The sequence below is a fragment of the Oratosquilla oratoria genome, chromosome 33, assembly GCF_046742065.1.
Source record: "Oratosquilla oratoria isolate Oo_2021 chromosome 33, ASM4674206v1, whole genome shotgun sequence".
In the NCBI taxonomy this organism is placed as follows: domain Eukaryota; kingdom Metazoa; phylum Arthropoda; class Malacostraca; order Stomatopoda; family Squillidae; genus Oratosquilla; species Oratosquilla oratoria.
In genome coordinates, this window is record NC_134809.1 from 15,080,694 (window position 1) to 15,097,162 (window position 16,469).

General features: G+C 37.4%; 1 protein-coding gene across 6 annotated transcripts; it reads right to left on the minus strand.

The window, feature by feature from the left end:
* Nucleotides 1–1,137: 1,137 nt before the first annotated feature.
* Nucleotides 1,138–14,433, minus strand: LOC143017783 (WD repeat domain-containing protein 83-like). 6 transcript variants are annotated; one of them, XM_076172663.1, is made up of 7 exons: nt 14,317–14,433; nt 10,529–10,611; nt 7,442–7,577; nt 6,224–6,425; nt 4,648–4,780; nt 1,508–1,748; nt 1,138–1,300 (listed from the first exon to the last, which is right to left on the minus strand). In XM_076172663.1, the coding sequence occupies exons 2-7, from the start codon at nt 10,605–10,607 to the stop codon at nt 1,168–1,170; spliced, it is 924 nt and encodes a 307-aa protein (XP_076028778.1). In that variant the 5' UTR covers nt 10,608–10,611; nt 14,317–14,433; the 3' UTR covers nt 1,138–1,167. The 6 variants fall into 6 exon arrangements, with proteins under 6 accessions (XP_076028778.1, XP_076028777.1, XP_076028775.1 ...); XM_076172662.1 differs by lacking the exon at nt 14,317–14,433 and adding an exon at nt 13,929–14,149; XM_076172660.1 differs by lacking the exon at nt 14,317–14,433 and adding an exon at nt 13,909–14,149.
* Between the last annotated feature and the right edge of the window lie 2,036 nt (nt 14,434–16,469).

Here is a 16,469-nt window from a genome sequence, read left to right on the forward strand (position 1 = left end):
AACAGACATTCCCCTCTTCCCTAAAGCCCCTTTCACCCCATCCATCCATCTCATCCTAGGTTGCCCCCTCATGTTCACTCCCTCCACATCTGCCTTCCATACCTCTTTTACTAGTCTTTCTTCACTCATTCTTTCCATGTGTCCAAACCATCCCAATACTCTTTCATCAACCCTATCTCCCAACTCCCTTATCTCCTCCTCACCTCCTCATTTCTCACTCTATCCAGCCTAGTAACCCCAACATACTTCTCAGACACCTCATCTCAAACACATTCAAACTCCTCTCTTCAGTTCCATGTTTCTGCCCCATACAGTGCTGTTGGCACAATCACTCCTTCATACAATCTCCACTTAGTATCCATTCCCAAATGTCTATTCCTCATTACACTTTTTAACCCACCAAGGCATTTACTCGCTTTTCTCAATCTACATTCTACCTCCTCCACTCCACACCTTTCCCACCTTTCGATAGAGAGAATCTGATAAAATGGGATGATAGAAATACAAGAGGGCACAGAAAGAAAATCAAGAAAGACAGCTATAGAAGAGATCTGAAAAAGAACAGCTTTCCTCACAGAGTAATAGACAGTTGGAACAAGTTAGATGAGAAAGTGGTGTGTGCAAAAACAATACATGAATTTAAAAATAGTTTAGATAAAATGAGATATGAAGACGGGACACCACGAGCATAGCTCCCCTTCCCGTAAAATACAACTATGTAAATACACATCTGAATGAATTCAATCAAGTGGCTCTTTCATTTTTTTTCAAGGTAATAGATATTTTTTCTATTATTTCCTTTTGCACAGGATTAACAAAAATCCAATTCTTTATCTACATTAAAAATCATACATATACACATAATTAGTTATTAAGGATGCAAATAAAAAAATTCATACAGATGTATACATTTGGAATAGCTTAGGAGATATAGTCCCACCTGGAATAATACATGAATTTGAATATAACTGGAAATGAATGATATCAACTAAGTTGGAACTGTACATGAATTTAAGGATAGGTATGATATATTGAAGAGTAGGAGACAGCACTCAACAAGCATTGCTTCTTTCCTAGATGCTACAGTTAGATGAATACAATTAGGTAGATACAGATGGCATGGATTAAAACACGAAGAACAATAAATATTTATTCAAAATTATGCTATTAGTTTTCTTCACATGCACTTTTCTCTTCAGGACCCCAAAGCCAAATCTGTCCTAGTGTTGCTGTCAAGAGCAAATTTTCTGTTGGGTGGGAAGATAATGAATGGACAACATGACTTCCTTTATGTTCTAATCTGAAACAAAACAGGAACGAAATATAAGAGCAATATAAATCTTACCAATTTCTCAATTTTGATTTCTATCTATATACAAAGGCCTTCCTCCCTTATAAGGGAGGTAGCCATTAGTCCTATCTGAGGACTTTAAATCTTCTGTAGATAAATAAAGTGGGGAAGCAAGAGGATTAATGTAAAACAGTTGAAAAAGAAAATGTATCTTACCTATCTGTTAAGGTTCCATTTAAGAGATGCCAGCAATAAACATAACCGTTTTCTGAACCTGAGAGTACGTGAGTATCTGATGCAGTAAAGCAACTCTCAACTCTGTATTCTTTGCTTGTGTGGCCACGGTACTCTGACAGCAGCTCACCTGTGTCCTTGTCAGTCAAGCGAAGGGTTGAATCCATACAACTTGACAAAATGCAATGGCCATCGCCACTGAACGCAGAACATGATACACTTTCTGAAAAGGAATTTTTAGAGTTTAATACTGACTAATCAATTAATGCCTTGTATTTCTCTGACTGAAAGCATGTGGCTCCACATGAAGTGCAGTATAATTGAATTTGGAAAAGGCAAGAAGAGAATAACAGGACAGTATAAAATTGATGGAAAAGAAGTAAAGAAAGTGAATTCTGAAAGGGACCTAGGAGTAATCATCACCAAAGACATGTCGCCGGATAAACATGTAAATAAAATAGTCGGAGGAGAAACATACAATTTGTTGAGATCAATAAAGGTGGCCTTTAAATATCTGGATAAGGAAATGATCAAGAAAATATTACAAACACTGATAGGGCCAAAACTGGAATATGCGGTGCTGATATGGTCACCCAGTACAAAAAAGAATATAAGAGCAACGACAAAGTTGGTTCCAACATTTGCAAACCTAACATACGAACAATGACTGGCTGAACTGGAATTACCAACCCTGGAACAAAGAAGAGAATGAGGGGACCTAATAACCATATACAGAATTATGAAAGGAAAAGAATGCCTTGATGGAGAGGACCTATTAAAACAGGACAGAGGAAAAACAAAAGGACATGCAATGAAACTCTAAAATGATAACTACAGAAGAGACCTGAAAAAGAACAGCTTCCCACATAGAGTGATAGATGTATGGAACAAATTGGATGAAGAAATAGTGTGTGCAAACACAATACAACAATTTAAGAACAAACTTGATCTTGTGAGATACAAAAACGGGTTACCACAAGCATAGCTCCCCTTCCTGTATAATACAACCAGGTAAATACAGCAGCCTGCAAAGGTCCTCAGGCTGGTGAAAGGAGTGTAGACTTCTGTGACAATACTGAACAAAAGAATGATTTCACCATTATTACTGATGGACTAACAAATTTTGAGTAGTCAAAAACAAGAAATGTGAGAATATATTAACCACTTCGGTATGATGATGCCTATGTATGCATCATGAGGCACAAGTGGGTACATGAGGACGCCAGTATAAGCATCGGCGTCTTGATTATATATTTTTTCTGTAGTTGTACATGAAGTACACCGCATTCTGTGAACTGGTTTGATCATATTTTCTGTGTTTATTATTGCTCAGAGTAAAAGAGATTGAGTAATACAACAGTGACTTTATATTCTACAATGCGAGTAGTGTGATGAATCATACATATGGCAACCGATGTTGTGCACAAGAATCTGACTTGTACTGAAATGGTTAATTACTGAAAATAGTAATGGAAGATATGAAGAAACCTAAAATTACTGCATGCATTTAACAAACAAATTGAAGCCCATAGAGAAAACATTGATGAACCAAGTAATTAATTGTGTGAGGAGGAAAATTTGAAAGAAAATCGAGAGTGAGTTAGACAACCTGAAAAAGTATGATAAATTCAAAATAAAGAAAGATGGAAAGACAAAGGGAAATGAAAATAACATCAAAGACATTAATAAAGAATTTAATGGGTGGGCAAGGGTGTAAAAGGAAAAGAAAAGAAAATTTTGGGAAATAATACATACATACACCAGGGTAGTGTTTTGGGCTCTGGCATAAAATTACGTTCCTGTCATTTTCATGTGGTGTTCTATAGGTAGGAGTTTGATTTCTGGATGCATATCTCCAATAGGGGTGGTTTCATTTAGTGGTTGTTGTTGTTGTTGTCGTTCCCTAGACTGTCTGTCCGAGCAGTCCCGTCTCCCCAACGAATGCCACAGCTGAAACTGGGTTTTCCCACAAATCCTTTATAGAGTGTATGTTGTGTTGATTGTATGTTGTGTTAGTGTGTGCATGATTGTGTATAATGCAGTCTTCCATTATGTGTTGTATGGTATGGGGTGAAGTGTTACATCCTGGGCAGCTGTTCACAATGCGGTCCTGGAGCCGCAGCGTCTACGTCGTGGGACCACCCCCCAACCCCAAGAGTTGGGGGCCAAACGGTGGCAACCAGCCCTGGCCACCGGCTCTACGCAGGTGGCACTGATCCCCAAGAGGAGCTACGTCTGCCTTGGGGAGTACCACAATCCTTTTTCATTTAGTGGTTGATATACAAGCTAATCCTCTCTTACCTGCAAACAGGTCTGTGAGTGTCTTACCTGGAATATATAACTAAATCACAGGCTTTCTGGAACACATCCCATGATGTGTGGGAATTGACTAATATTTATATGAGAACTGAACACAGAAGAAAAAATAATTCAAATATACAGAAGAATCATACTAGATTATCTCTGATCAGATCACCATCCAGACCTGAAACAATGCCAACAAAATTGGTACTTTGCCCCAGATGTTTAGATAGCAGAGAGGACATGGAGCATATTCTGCATTGCCCTGCACCCACAGAGAAGATTTATTCAAGTGGGATAAGAGAAAAACAAGAGGATGTGAAAAGAAACTCAAAAAGGATAGTTATAGAAGAGATCTGAAAAAGAATAGTTTCACACACAGAGTGGTAAATATATGGAACAAATTGGATGAGGCAATAGTGTGTGCAAAAACTATACAAGAATTTAAGAACAAATTAGATGCTGAAAGATATGACGGGTCACTACGAGCATAGCTCTCTTCCCGTATAATACTACTAGGTAAGTAAAAGAGAGAGAGCAATAATACACATCTCTGAAAAAACTATGGGATCACCTGGGGCCATTGCTGGCTACTTTGGTGCTATTTTTTTGCTACAAGAGAATTTCCAGGTTACAGGTTTGGAGTGAGTATCTGGATCTATAGTTTGGAGACTCAGAATATGTCCGATTCTGAAGCTATAACTCTTAATCAAATGAATTATCATTCAAGTGCAGCACAACAAATACACTATGATTTCTTAGGAGATGCACAACAACTTATTATATATGTTGATACATATGTTAAAATTTAGATTGCAAACCTCCGAGACAATTAGATGATAGCTGTCCATTTCTGATGTCATAAACCCGTGAGTAGCAATCTAGTGATGCTGTAAGGATCTCATAAGAGGAAACTGCCACTGACATTATGCTGTCCTTTGCTTCATCTAAAATCTGTAAACATAGAAATTTAATCAGCGATATTATGTCAATTATATATAATAATTTTACTGTACAGACGCTCCTCTACTTACGTTCATTCGTTTTACGTTTTTTCGATTTTCGTTTGAACTGACGGTAAAAAAAATAATTGTAAAAAATTTTTTTTTAGTGAATTTCTTAGTTTACCGCGCTCTCCGTAGTTCAAACGATACTTGCGCATGACGCTGCGTCCATTGTTTACATTACGCAGACGACAAACTGAAAATGCCTTGACTCCTCCTCCCCCTCCACCATCTCAATTTATGTTGCTTGAATTTAATCTATTTGAAATTAATGTTATTATTTTACAATGTTATGTGTTTAATTAATGATTTAGGGGTGTTTTATAAAATACGGTAATAGAATTTACCCATATATAGTACAGTAACAACTTACGTTCATTTTCAACTTATGTTCGGCCGTTCGGAACGTAACTAAAACATAAGTTGAGGAGCGTCTGTACTACAAAAAACACTGCCTCTGACCCAGGGCAGTGGATAAGGTGCAGGGATGACCCGTCATCCAGGAGGTGCTAAGATAAGAGGGAGGGTGGAGTGTATTTAGGGATGGAATGGGTGGGAATGGTTTTATGCCTTTTTCTTTTTGGCTACCTCCCTTGTAAGGGGGAAAAAAGCCTTGGTATATGTATGTACAAAAAACAAAATAAAATATGTCCCCATTCTGTAATACTGGCCACTTCAAGTCAAAAGAATGACCTGAGACAGAAATCTCAACTCAGAAAAACATACAGGAACTAAAATCTGACAAGATTTCTTGATATTAACCTTCATCACAATCTCTCATCTTGCTTATTGATCGCTGTTCTTTCCTTTTTTATATTTTCCTCTAATGCGCACATATCAAATAAATGTAATGTAGAATACTGTTCGGTATATTAAAGTCATGTAATATAGATTATTACCCCCTTCAACTCTACAGCACAGAGCATTTTCGTCAATGCTTGGTTACATTACAAGAAAATGGCATATTTTACTGTTTTTAAGGCATAAGTTATACATACATCTACCAAAGGCTTTTTCCCCCCTTACACGGGAGGTAGCCAAAAAGAAAAAGGCATAGAAACCACTCCCATCCATTCCATCCCCTACACACTCCACTCCCCTCCACCCTCCTCCCTCCCTCACATCTTGGCACCTCCTGGATGACAGGTCATCCCTGCATCCCGTCCACTACCCTGGGTCAGAAACAGTGTTGCAAGACACAGCACATCCACAGCAAGGCTGCTTCATTAATTCGGTGACTCCTCCTCTCCGTCCCCTCATGCATGGGTTGTAATATACTATATATACAGTCTATCTATATACTGAGGGCTTTTTCCCCCTCACAAGGGAGGTAGCCAACTCAAAAGGCACATACATTTTTTTTTTCATAAATCTAATCTATTCACTATCTCACCTGTATTGGGTCTTTTCTCTTGCTTCTCAAGTCCCATATTCGAATAGTTCCATCTACTGATCCAGAGATGACCACAGTTGACTCCTCATTAAAACAAAGTGTATTAACTCGAGCTGCATGACCTCTGAATTTAATCATTGACTGCCCTGTGGTAACATTCCATAACATAACCGATTTGTCCATTCCACATGATGCAATTAATCTAGAATAGAGATACTGGTATTAGAGTTTAAAATTTGGGGCAAAGTCAATTTGATATGTCTTCCATTTCTAATGGATTCAAAGCATGTCTTTATGTTTACATTTTCTTATATATATATATATATATATATATATATATATATATATATATATATATATATATATATATATATATATATATATATATATATATATATATATATATATACACACACGGATGCTTGCTGGATGAGCATGTTAATGTGTTGATACTTGTGAAAAAGGTCAAAGTGATGGTAGTTCAAACCCTGCCACTGGAAAGTTGAACTAAAGGTATGATTCATTCAATTCCACACTACAAAGTCTTCCGTAAAGGTCCAATCACACTACATGTCAAATTGTGGGGAACTGATGCCAGCAGTCCCCGCAACACACTCAAACTGAGGCACACAGTGCACTTGACTCATGCAACTGTCCTCCCAGCAGCGGTTGATTGGCGAGACATAATAGAAGACCCACCAAATTACCTCATTCTTCATGTCACAGAGGTCGCAGCTCTACTGACATCGTGAGGTTAACGTGGATGTCTCCTACTTTGCCATGCTGGCCGAATCAATGCCCAAAAGACTTCTGATGGTGATAAAGAACAATGGGTATATGTCAAAGTGTTAAGTGTAAGGATATGATCACAATCAAATACATGTAAGTTTTTTTTAACCATATTGTGTGAATGTTATGATTTGTTGCTGCGACTGTATGTATATATATATATATGTGTATATATATATATATATATATATATATATATATATATATATATATATATATATATATATATATATATGGCATGGTTTAACGTCACAAACTCCCCCTTATCAGAAGGCTAGGATGGTGCCCCTCACAGATGGCTTTGTAGCATGGAATTTAATTAACCATGCCCTTGGTTCAACTTCAAGGGTGGCAGGATTTGAACCCCCATCCCCTCAACCTTCGCCGCAAATAACGACATTTAACATTTATAAAAAAAGCAAAACTTACGAATTATCACTTGATCCTCTTGCATCAAGAACTTCATATCCATGTCCTGAATATGTTTTCAGTAGTGTTCTTTTGTGTGGGTTCCATAATTTCACTGATTTGTCTGAACCGCATGTCAAACAAAATCCACCATCAACTGAAATGTGTAAGATAAAGCCACTTAAGACAAAAGAATCAGTCACATCAGTTAATTGCAGCCAGTCACACTGTACTGTGAGCAACCCCAATCTCAGTGGGCTAAGGGTGTGTTTTCTTGTACCACAAAGAAGGCTTTTATGTGAGGGTAGGGTATGCATGTAGTGGAAAGGTTTTGGATTAGCTTTGTATGTGTAATAATAGTGATAATTGTTGTGGGAAGATGATGGAAGAAAACCCAAGGCTCTGAAGGAGTTTTTCTTAAGTGAATAACACACCACTTAACTGGTTTTGACTTACATTTTTCTCAAGAGTTGGTGTTATGATTATACTAACTCTTGAGAAACACAAACTGAAAATGGTTGAGTGGTGTGTTACTCGCCTAATAAGTTTTTCATGAGCTACATGTTTTCCTTCCCTTGTCTTTTCCCATACCTCTCTACAAAATTTCACAACAGTTTTTCCCTTAAGTTTCAAAAGCTGAAGGCTCGTGGCCCCAGGAGTGGCTGGCAATAATTCTTGGCCCTGCTCACAGATATCTCTGGAAAGAAATATTTTACTTCTGTTTGTTATATTAGTATATTTACATAGTTGTAGTATGCAGGAAAAGAGCAATGTTCAAGGGGTCCTGTTTCTAAAATTGTTACTGCATAATCCTGGGCATGTGCATCATCCCTGAGTTTCTCCTGATGAAACCTAAGAGGGTTACATATCAGGATTCTACAAGATTTTATGTGCAGTTTGAGTGTTGTGACCACAAGTCTATGATTGGTTCCAAAGAATTCAGGACTTCAATAAACCCTGCAGTTTAAGAGTATCTTCCAACAAGTATTTACCTAGTTGTATTTTACATGACAGGAGCTATGTTCTTTGTGAGCTGTTTTTGTATCTCTCCACATCCAATTTATTCTTGAATTCATGTATAGTTCTGGCATTCACTGTTTAGTTTGTTCCAGACATTGATCACTCTGTGTGGGAAACTGTTCTTTTCAAGGTCTCTTCTGTACCTGTCCTTCTTTAGCTTTTTATCATGTCCTCTTGTTTCTCTCTTGTCCCTTTTCAATAGGTCATCTCTATTGAGAACTTTCATCCCTTTCATAATTCTGAAGATGGTCAACAGGTCGCCTCTTTCCCTTCTCTGCTCCAATGTTGACAGCTGTAATTTCTCCAATCTTTGTTCATATGTCAAATTTGATAGTGTGGGTGCCATCTTTGTCACCGCTCTTTGGATTCTTTCTAATTTCTTTGTGTTTTTCTTTGTGCTTGGTGCCCACATTGATATAGCATATTCTAGTTTTGGTCTTATCAATGTAGTAATTACTTTCTTAACTATCTCTTCATCCATGTAGTCGAAGGCCACTTTCATTGATCTTAATAAGTTGTAAGTCTCTCTGAATAGTTTATTTACATGTTTGTCAGGTGTCAAGTCACTTGAGATGATTACTCCTAGGTCCCTCTCTGAGTTTACTTTCTTTACTTCTTTGTTTCCAATTGTATATTTTCCCAAAACTCTGTTTTTGCCTCTTCCAAATTCCATTATGCTACATTTCTTGATGTTGAAGTTCATTTCGTATTTCTGGCTCCATTCTCATACTTTATCCAGGTTATCTTGTAGCGATCTGCAATCTTCTTCTGTTTTCACTCACTTGAGTAATTTTGCATCGTCGGTAAAAAAAATTATGTAACAATTTACTCCTTTGTCCATATCATTTATGTATATGACAAACATTAAAGGAGCCAAAACAGAGCTTTGTGGGATGCCACTTTTTACATCTTCCCATTTCAAACTTTTGTCTCTAAGTACCACTCTCATTTTTCTCCCAGCTAAGAAGTCCTTCACCCATTCCAATAGTTTACCTTGAATTCCTCCTATTTTTTCAAATTTACTTATTAATGTTTTGTGAGGTACCTTGTCAAAAGCTTTCTGCAGATCCAGGAGGGCGCAGTCTGCCCATCCATCTCTTGTATTATCTCAATTAGTCTCAAGTAAAAGCAGATTAGATTTGTGGTGCATGATCTTCCACTTCTAAAACCAAATTGTTTGGGGTTTATTATTTTATTTTCTTCCAAGTGTTTGGTCCATCTATTCCTGATAATCTTTTCACATATTTTTGCTACTGTGCTTGTGAGGGACACTGGTTTAAAGTTTGTAGGATCTTCCCCATTTCCTCCTTTGTATATTGGTACTACTCGTATGTTTCCAGTCTTGCAGTACCTTTCCCTCTTTTAATGAGAAGTCTATTATCTTGTGTAGTTTATCTGTCAGTTCATCTATACACTCTTTCAATATCCAATTTGCAATTTCATCTGGTCCATGCGACTTTGTGACATCTAGGCTTTTTATTTGGTCTCTTATTTCCCTATGTGTTATTTTCATTTCTTTCATCATGGGTGAATTTTCCAATTGTTCATCCTCCTAGGGTTGAGAGCTCTTAATTGTAAAGACAGATCTGATATGTTTGATCATAACTTCTGCTCTGTTTGATCATAACTTCTGCTAACAAGTATGTGATTAATCTCCTTCGCCACTCCTCTGGTATTGCTATACCATGTCTATTGGTGTGGCTCTTGTCTCTGGATACAAGAACCATCAATCTTCAGCTTTGTGGACTTTACAAAGTTCCCGAGAGAACTGTTGATGTTTCTGGCTTCAGAATTATGGGGTTACGATATACCTATACAGTGCTGTATTACTAAAAATGCAACCCTAACTTAATTATAATATAAAAATGTCTACCACTGCCTTGGTGTACTTCTAAAATGCATTACTATGAAAAATTAAAGTTATACAATATATAGATGAGTAAATGCTGTACTTAATGTGCTTCTCATCCATCTAGAAAACATTCTGTAGTTATGCTAACATACATGGGTGCCTGATACAAATGACAGTCAAAAGAGTAAGAGGCAATCAACTCAAGGTTACAAAATAACATCAAAACATATTCTCACCATTGAATCTCACAGCTCGGACAGCTCCTTGTTTACATTCAAGGACACTCTTTAGGACTGTTGGAAGTTCCTCTCCCATACTTCTGTGAAAATAACAAAACAATAGTTTCATTAGAAATAATTTTGATAGTACAGCTTGTATGAATATAGGTGGGAAGTAGGACTATGGTGAGACTGACTGGCAGCCAATCTGCTTATGTTATTTCCTAAGGACCTCTGCCTCCTTATTATGGATCCTTCAATGGCAGTTGCCCATGATTAGATCTTAAATATTTACTTAATTGTAATATAGAATGCTTGCACATGACGTCATCACAACCATAAACTGCCATTTTGGAGTCATTGGAGAATATACCAATCTGCATGATTAGAGGGTGATGCACTTCCTCAACATGGAAAAATGGGTAATTACTCCTGAATTTTTAGTTGCACAATCTGCTCAGATCATGAAAAACACCTAGAATATTACAGACTGCCAAAAATTATATCAAATGAGGATGATGACTGCCAAAATTTGTGAGAAGAGGAGGGATGAGTGGCTGGCTGCTTGATCTATTATTCAACTTTTTCCAATAGAGCACATTCCCTGTTGCAGTACCATGTACATCAACCCTTCCAATGTTAATGATATATTATTCCAACTGACACCAAAAGGAAGCACATGAGCAGCAATAATACCACTATCATTTTCAGTCCGTGAGAAAACTGCAACTTGATTCTTCCCCCATGCAGCTAGTTCATCATCAGCAATCGTCTGTCTAATTGTTCCTAAATTTTCTGGGACTTCTGCCTCTTTGACCTTTTGTCATCCTGAGCAACCCCTCCCTCCAAATATATATATACACAGTGAGTCCTCCTTATACGGTAATTCTTTATCCGGTAAATTCACAGTTACGGTATTTGGTAATTATTACCCTCAATTCTATTTACGGTAAGAAAAATTCACAGATACAGTATCCACTAGATATTTTAAAGAGGAGAGAGTAGGGAGAAGGTAGATCTGCCATATCCTATTATTACATGTTACGGTAATTTCAATTTTCGGTAAGGTTTTCACGGACGCATATGTACCATATAACGAGGACTTACTGTATATATATATATATATATACATATATATATATATGTATACATATATATATATATATATATATATATATATATATGTTGGTACATTGTGACAAGTTGATGAAGGTGGAAAAAGAAGTCACGGGTCTAGTTCCGAGTTCCTGAGTTTATTCCTGACCGGTTTCGCTCTATGTTTATTTCTCTGAAGAAGCATAGAGCGAAACCAGTCAGGAATAAACTCAGGAACTCGGAACTAGACCCGTGACTTCTTTTTCCACCTTCATCATATATATATATATATATATATATATACCCCTTTCACAGTTTAGGTAGCAATCATGTCACTTGTTCCTCTTGTTTCGTCTAGTGTGTTCATTACAGAGTTGTTGTGTTCAGGAAGGGAGTTAGGCTCATGAAGTCCCTTCTCTTCAGCATCAATTACCATACCTCATTTTAAATTCATGTATGGTTCCAGCTTGTGTTATATCTTTCCTTAGGCTATCCCAAGAGTTTAAACATCTGTATGGAAAATTACTTAATTGTGGGTTCAAATCCCACACTTCTTTCAGCAGTGACACCCGACTCTGAAGTCCAACCACAGCTTGGCTTCTAACAATACGCAAAACAAATATAGACACTTTACAAACAAACATTGAGGATAATAGCAAGATGAACTAAAACCACCATAATAGGACACATGCACTGGAAACCAAAATTCTTCCTACAGTACATCACACAAAAATGTGATTACTCCCAGATCACAAAACAAGCTTTTAAATAGACCACTAAACTCATTACTCGACCCCTAACCTGCTGACATAATCACCACAGGAAAATCCTTTTAAAAAGAAACAAGAACCTCACTGGCATGCTTGCATTCAGGACACCATCCAGCCCTAATGACTGTGCCAAAACAGAATAGGAATGATCACAAAATCCAGCTGCCAGCTGCTATGCAACCATTAATTAGAGGACACTGAACACATCCTACACTGTCTTGCACTATCCCAAGACAGCAGCACCTTGTGTGCTAAGACAGAGAAAGTTGATAAAAAATTTAAGTCCAGTCCGGAGACCAAATATCAGCTCTGAATGGACCTCCATAAGGAGGTGAGACAGTTGACAATTCCTCAACATTGTGTGCTAGGGTGGGGAGTGGGGTGGGGGATGGGGATTTTTCCATCATCCATCTTGCAGGACCATTACTACTTGGTACCTCACATTGGCCGGAACCCTTAGTAACTAAAGGCTAAGCTACATAGGTTTGGCCAATTAGGCTGGAGTTACAACATCTCTAGGATCAGGAAACAAAACATACCACAAAGTTAGGTTGGGTTTGGCAAGGGTGACCATGGCCACTATGAGGTTTCATGTTATATGAAGGCCCTGTTAACTCAAATTATGGAATATGCTCTCTAAGGTAATCCTCCTTGGAAATTTACATTCTTTTTTCTATACCGGTTAGGTTAAAAAAGATGGTGTCAACCATTTAACACATTCAGAGTAATTCTTTTGAATGATAATTGCCGAAAAAATTCTAATAAGTGATGTGGAGGTCAGAATCAATTTAGCAATTGGGTAAGTAAAACAAACGCTCTAGGTGTTTTTCCCACCATACATGTTGGATGAAAAAACGTTTTTTCTTTGTTACTGGGTACGTCCAACTTTTTAGTTTTGAGATGGGAAATGGTAAACATTGATTAGACATCCACTCGACGCCTTGGTTTCATGAGCTGGGCTGTAACTACAAGTTCATAGAACATTACAATTATTCTCGACGAGATGAAGTAGTTGGAAATTGTAAGTTTAATATATTTCGATACAAAAAGAAAACAGAAATGTCTGCGTTTGACGCTATATTGCGTTTAAGTTGGCTGAACTATGTAGGGTCGTCTTGTCCTTCGCGGTCAACAAAATATAAACTTCCATAACTCACTCAGAATTTCCGGTATAAATGAAGGTCAAAACCACTTCAAGCGGTGCCTAATATACTGTCGAAATTCCCGCTGCATGAACTAGCTATTACTAGCGACTTGAACACAGAAATTCAAGTCTTAAAAGTAATTTCGCATAAACACTAAATATACTACCTTTCTAATATATAGTAGTGGTTTAATGGAAAAGGGCACACGTTACGGTTACATTTCCTTATGACAGGTGTATTGTTTTATGTGGCACATGCCCAAATTATGATAAAAACAATAAAATTTAAAGGTGCGCGGTGTGACCCGACCAAACAACGGTAAATTTACGACACAGCATGTCGAGGTGTTTTCTTCAATTGTTTGTAAATGGTAGATATTTGTACTGACAGCTCAAGTTTGATATTCGCCTGGTTAGTATTATGTTGCAATGTCCTCAGTTCTAATGGTGTAGGCTTCCTCTTTATAACTGAAGATCAGCAAATTTCCTCTGAACCATATTTTCTCTTCTGTTCTGGTTTTTATTAAAGTTGCTGGGTTACAGTTCCGATATTAGTCTCAGAACGTCAGCCGAAGCAAGACCCAATCCCACACCGTAGTGCCCAGTCACGACAATAACCTCCCTAGTAAACAACTCATTTGCTCGGGCGGGGCGCGATCTCCTGACCGAAACATGAGGCCAACGTGCTATCACGTTATTACTAGATTCCTTGTTTTACGATTGTTTCCTATCCGCAGGTTTAACACGGTTGATGAACCAACATGTAACCGTTCAGGTAATATTAGATCTCATCCTACTTTCAGAGGACGACAGGATTAGCGACATCTGAGTTCTCCTTCCATTTCCAAGCTGTTGGTCATATTCCTGAATGTTTGAAAGTATTCCGTCCATTATTGACGCATCTGAAATGGGTCTCCACTGAGGCTCCTTGAGGGACGATGCATACTCAATCTGTACCTCACCTCCGTGGCTTGATAAGGTTGTGTGCACGTGATTTTTTATGTTAGAATGGATGTGGTTGTGAATGAAGTCTGATATCAGTGAAATCAGCTCGATCATAAGTGATCGGTGATAGCCTATCTTAGTTTCTTATAATTTTCAGAGTTTCTGTATCGCTGATGACAGTTATGACGCAGAGGTCACTACAGTGAAATACACAAATTCCGTCTCATTCTCTATCATATCTAGCCTTGAAATCGCTTATGGCATTAACTTGTAAGCTGATTATAATGTATGAGAAGTTGTATTTCTTTATATTTTTTCCTGTGACTTCGCGGCTTTTTCTCTTTTTGTCAAAAACCAACAAGAGATCTATCAGTTTTGTCTATCCCCTTTAATGTTTTCTCACCTTTCGCACCAGACGCCAGGTAGATGTTATCTAGTCGTTGGCCTTTTGATCCGACTCCTTCAGCCGCCACGATCTTCGTATAATTAATCTTGATTTATTTCTTCCAAGTTCATCTTTACACAATCTAACCATCTCTTTCTAGGGCTTCCCGTTGGCCTCTTTCCTCTAGGTTGCTATTCCATATATTTCTTAGGATATCTATTCTCTTCCATTATTTTTACTTGTCCATGCGATCTCAAGTTTCTTCCTATGATTTCTACAGTTGGTTCTACTAACAGATGTTTTCTTATTCTCTCGTTTCTGATTCTATCTCTTCTAGTAACTCCCATAATAATTCTAAATATTTTCATTTGCGCGGCTCCTATCTTAGATTCTATTTTATTTGTCATGTACCATGTCTCTGAGCCATACATTAGGAGTTGGCTTAAGATAGTAGTGCATGTAACCGTTTTACGCTCAATTAGTTAGAGGACAGGATAGATAAGATGGGGGAGAGGGAGGGAGGGGGAATTGGGGGTTTAGTGGAAGGGAAGAATGAAATGGAAGGAAGTCAAGAGCTATGATAGGTGTGGGGGGCATACCCTCTTGCTCGGTTATTTTCATTTTTTTTTTTTTTTTTTTTTTTTTTTTTTTTTTTTTTTTTTTACACTCAATCGGTGCAGTCTTGTCTTTTAAGAGTGGATACAAAATGTTGACATTCATGTCAAAGAGTTGGATTCTTTTCGTGATTTCACTTTCCTGATGATTATCCTGTGCAAATAAAACTCCCAAATAAGTGAATTTGTTGACTTGCCTCAGCTGTTGTTCATCTATGTATATATTGTATTCTTTTCTATCCCAATTGATATTCATAACCTCGGTTTTATTTGTGTTTATTAGACCTTTCCTTCTCGTTGCTTCCTTCCATCTATCTATCGCAGCTTGTAAATATAATTGTTTTTCCGTTATCATAGTCACATCATCTGCGTGCGCCATTGTTATTTCCTTGTCCTCGTTGATGCAAATCTCTCTCATACAATTGTCCATGAATAGGATAAACAGTAATGGTGACAAAACACCTTGTCTTACTCCTGTCTTCATGTTAAACCCTATACTTTCAATTTCCCTGTTTTTAATTTTGCTATTATTGTTCTGATATAAACTTTTCATCACTGATCAATTTCTGTGGTATACTGTAATGCTGGTCTCCTACAACTTCCCAAAGTTTTGTCCTATCTATTCTGTCGAGTGCTTTTTCCAAATATATGAATGCGATATGCTTTTATCCCATTCCCATCTCTTTTCCAAAATAAATTTCAAACGAAACTATAAGGCTATCGTTCCTCTTCCTGTCAGTTTCCTAAATTCTTCTTCGGGAGGTTCTTTAGTCTTCTTTCTAGAATTCTTTCATATAATTTACCCGTATGTGACCAAAGCGAAATCCCTTAATCATTTCCACGGTCTCGTTTGTCTCAATTTTTAAAGATAGGGCACCCTAAGGCTGTTTCCCAAAATTCAGGTACTTTTTCTCGTCTCTAAGCTTTTAGATATTTTCTCAATACTTCTACTAATTCTGGTTCTTCTTACTTAAAATTTTCTTTTGGCGTTTCATCACCATGTGTC

What these genes read in the sequence shown, in the direction of transcription:
- LOC143017783 (XM_076172663.1), bottom strand. Translation starts at nt 10,607, where the DNA reads ATGGGAGAGGAACTTCCAACAGTCCTAAAGAGTGTCCTTGAATGTAAA. An exon ending in AGAGAAAAGACCCAATACAG is followed by an intron (nt 4,781 to 6,223) that starts GTGAGATAGTGA and finishes CTATGTTTACAG; the next exon opens with ATTTTAGATGAAGCAAAGGA. An exon ending in AATGGAACCTTAACAGATAG is followed by an intron (nt 1,301 to 1,507) that starts GTAAGATACATT and finishes GTTTTGTTTCAG; the next exon opens with ATTAGAACATAAAGGAAGTC.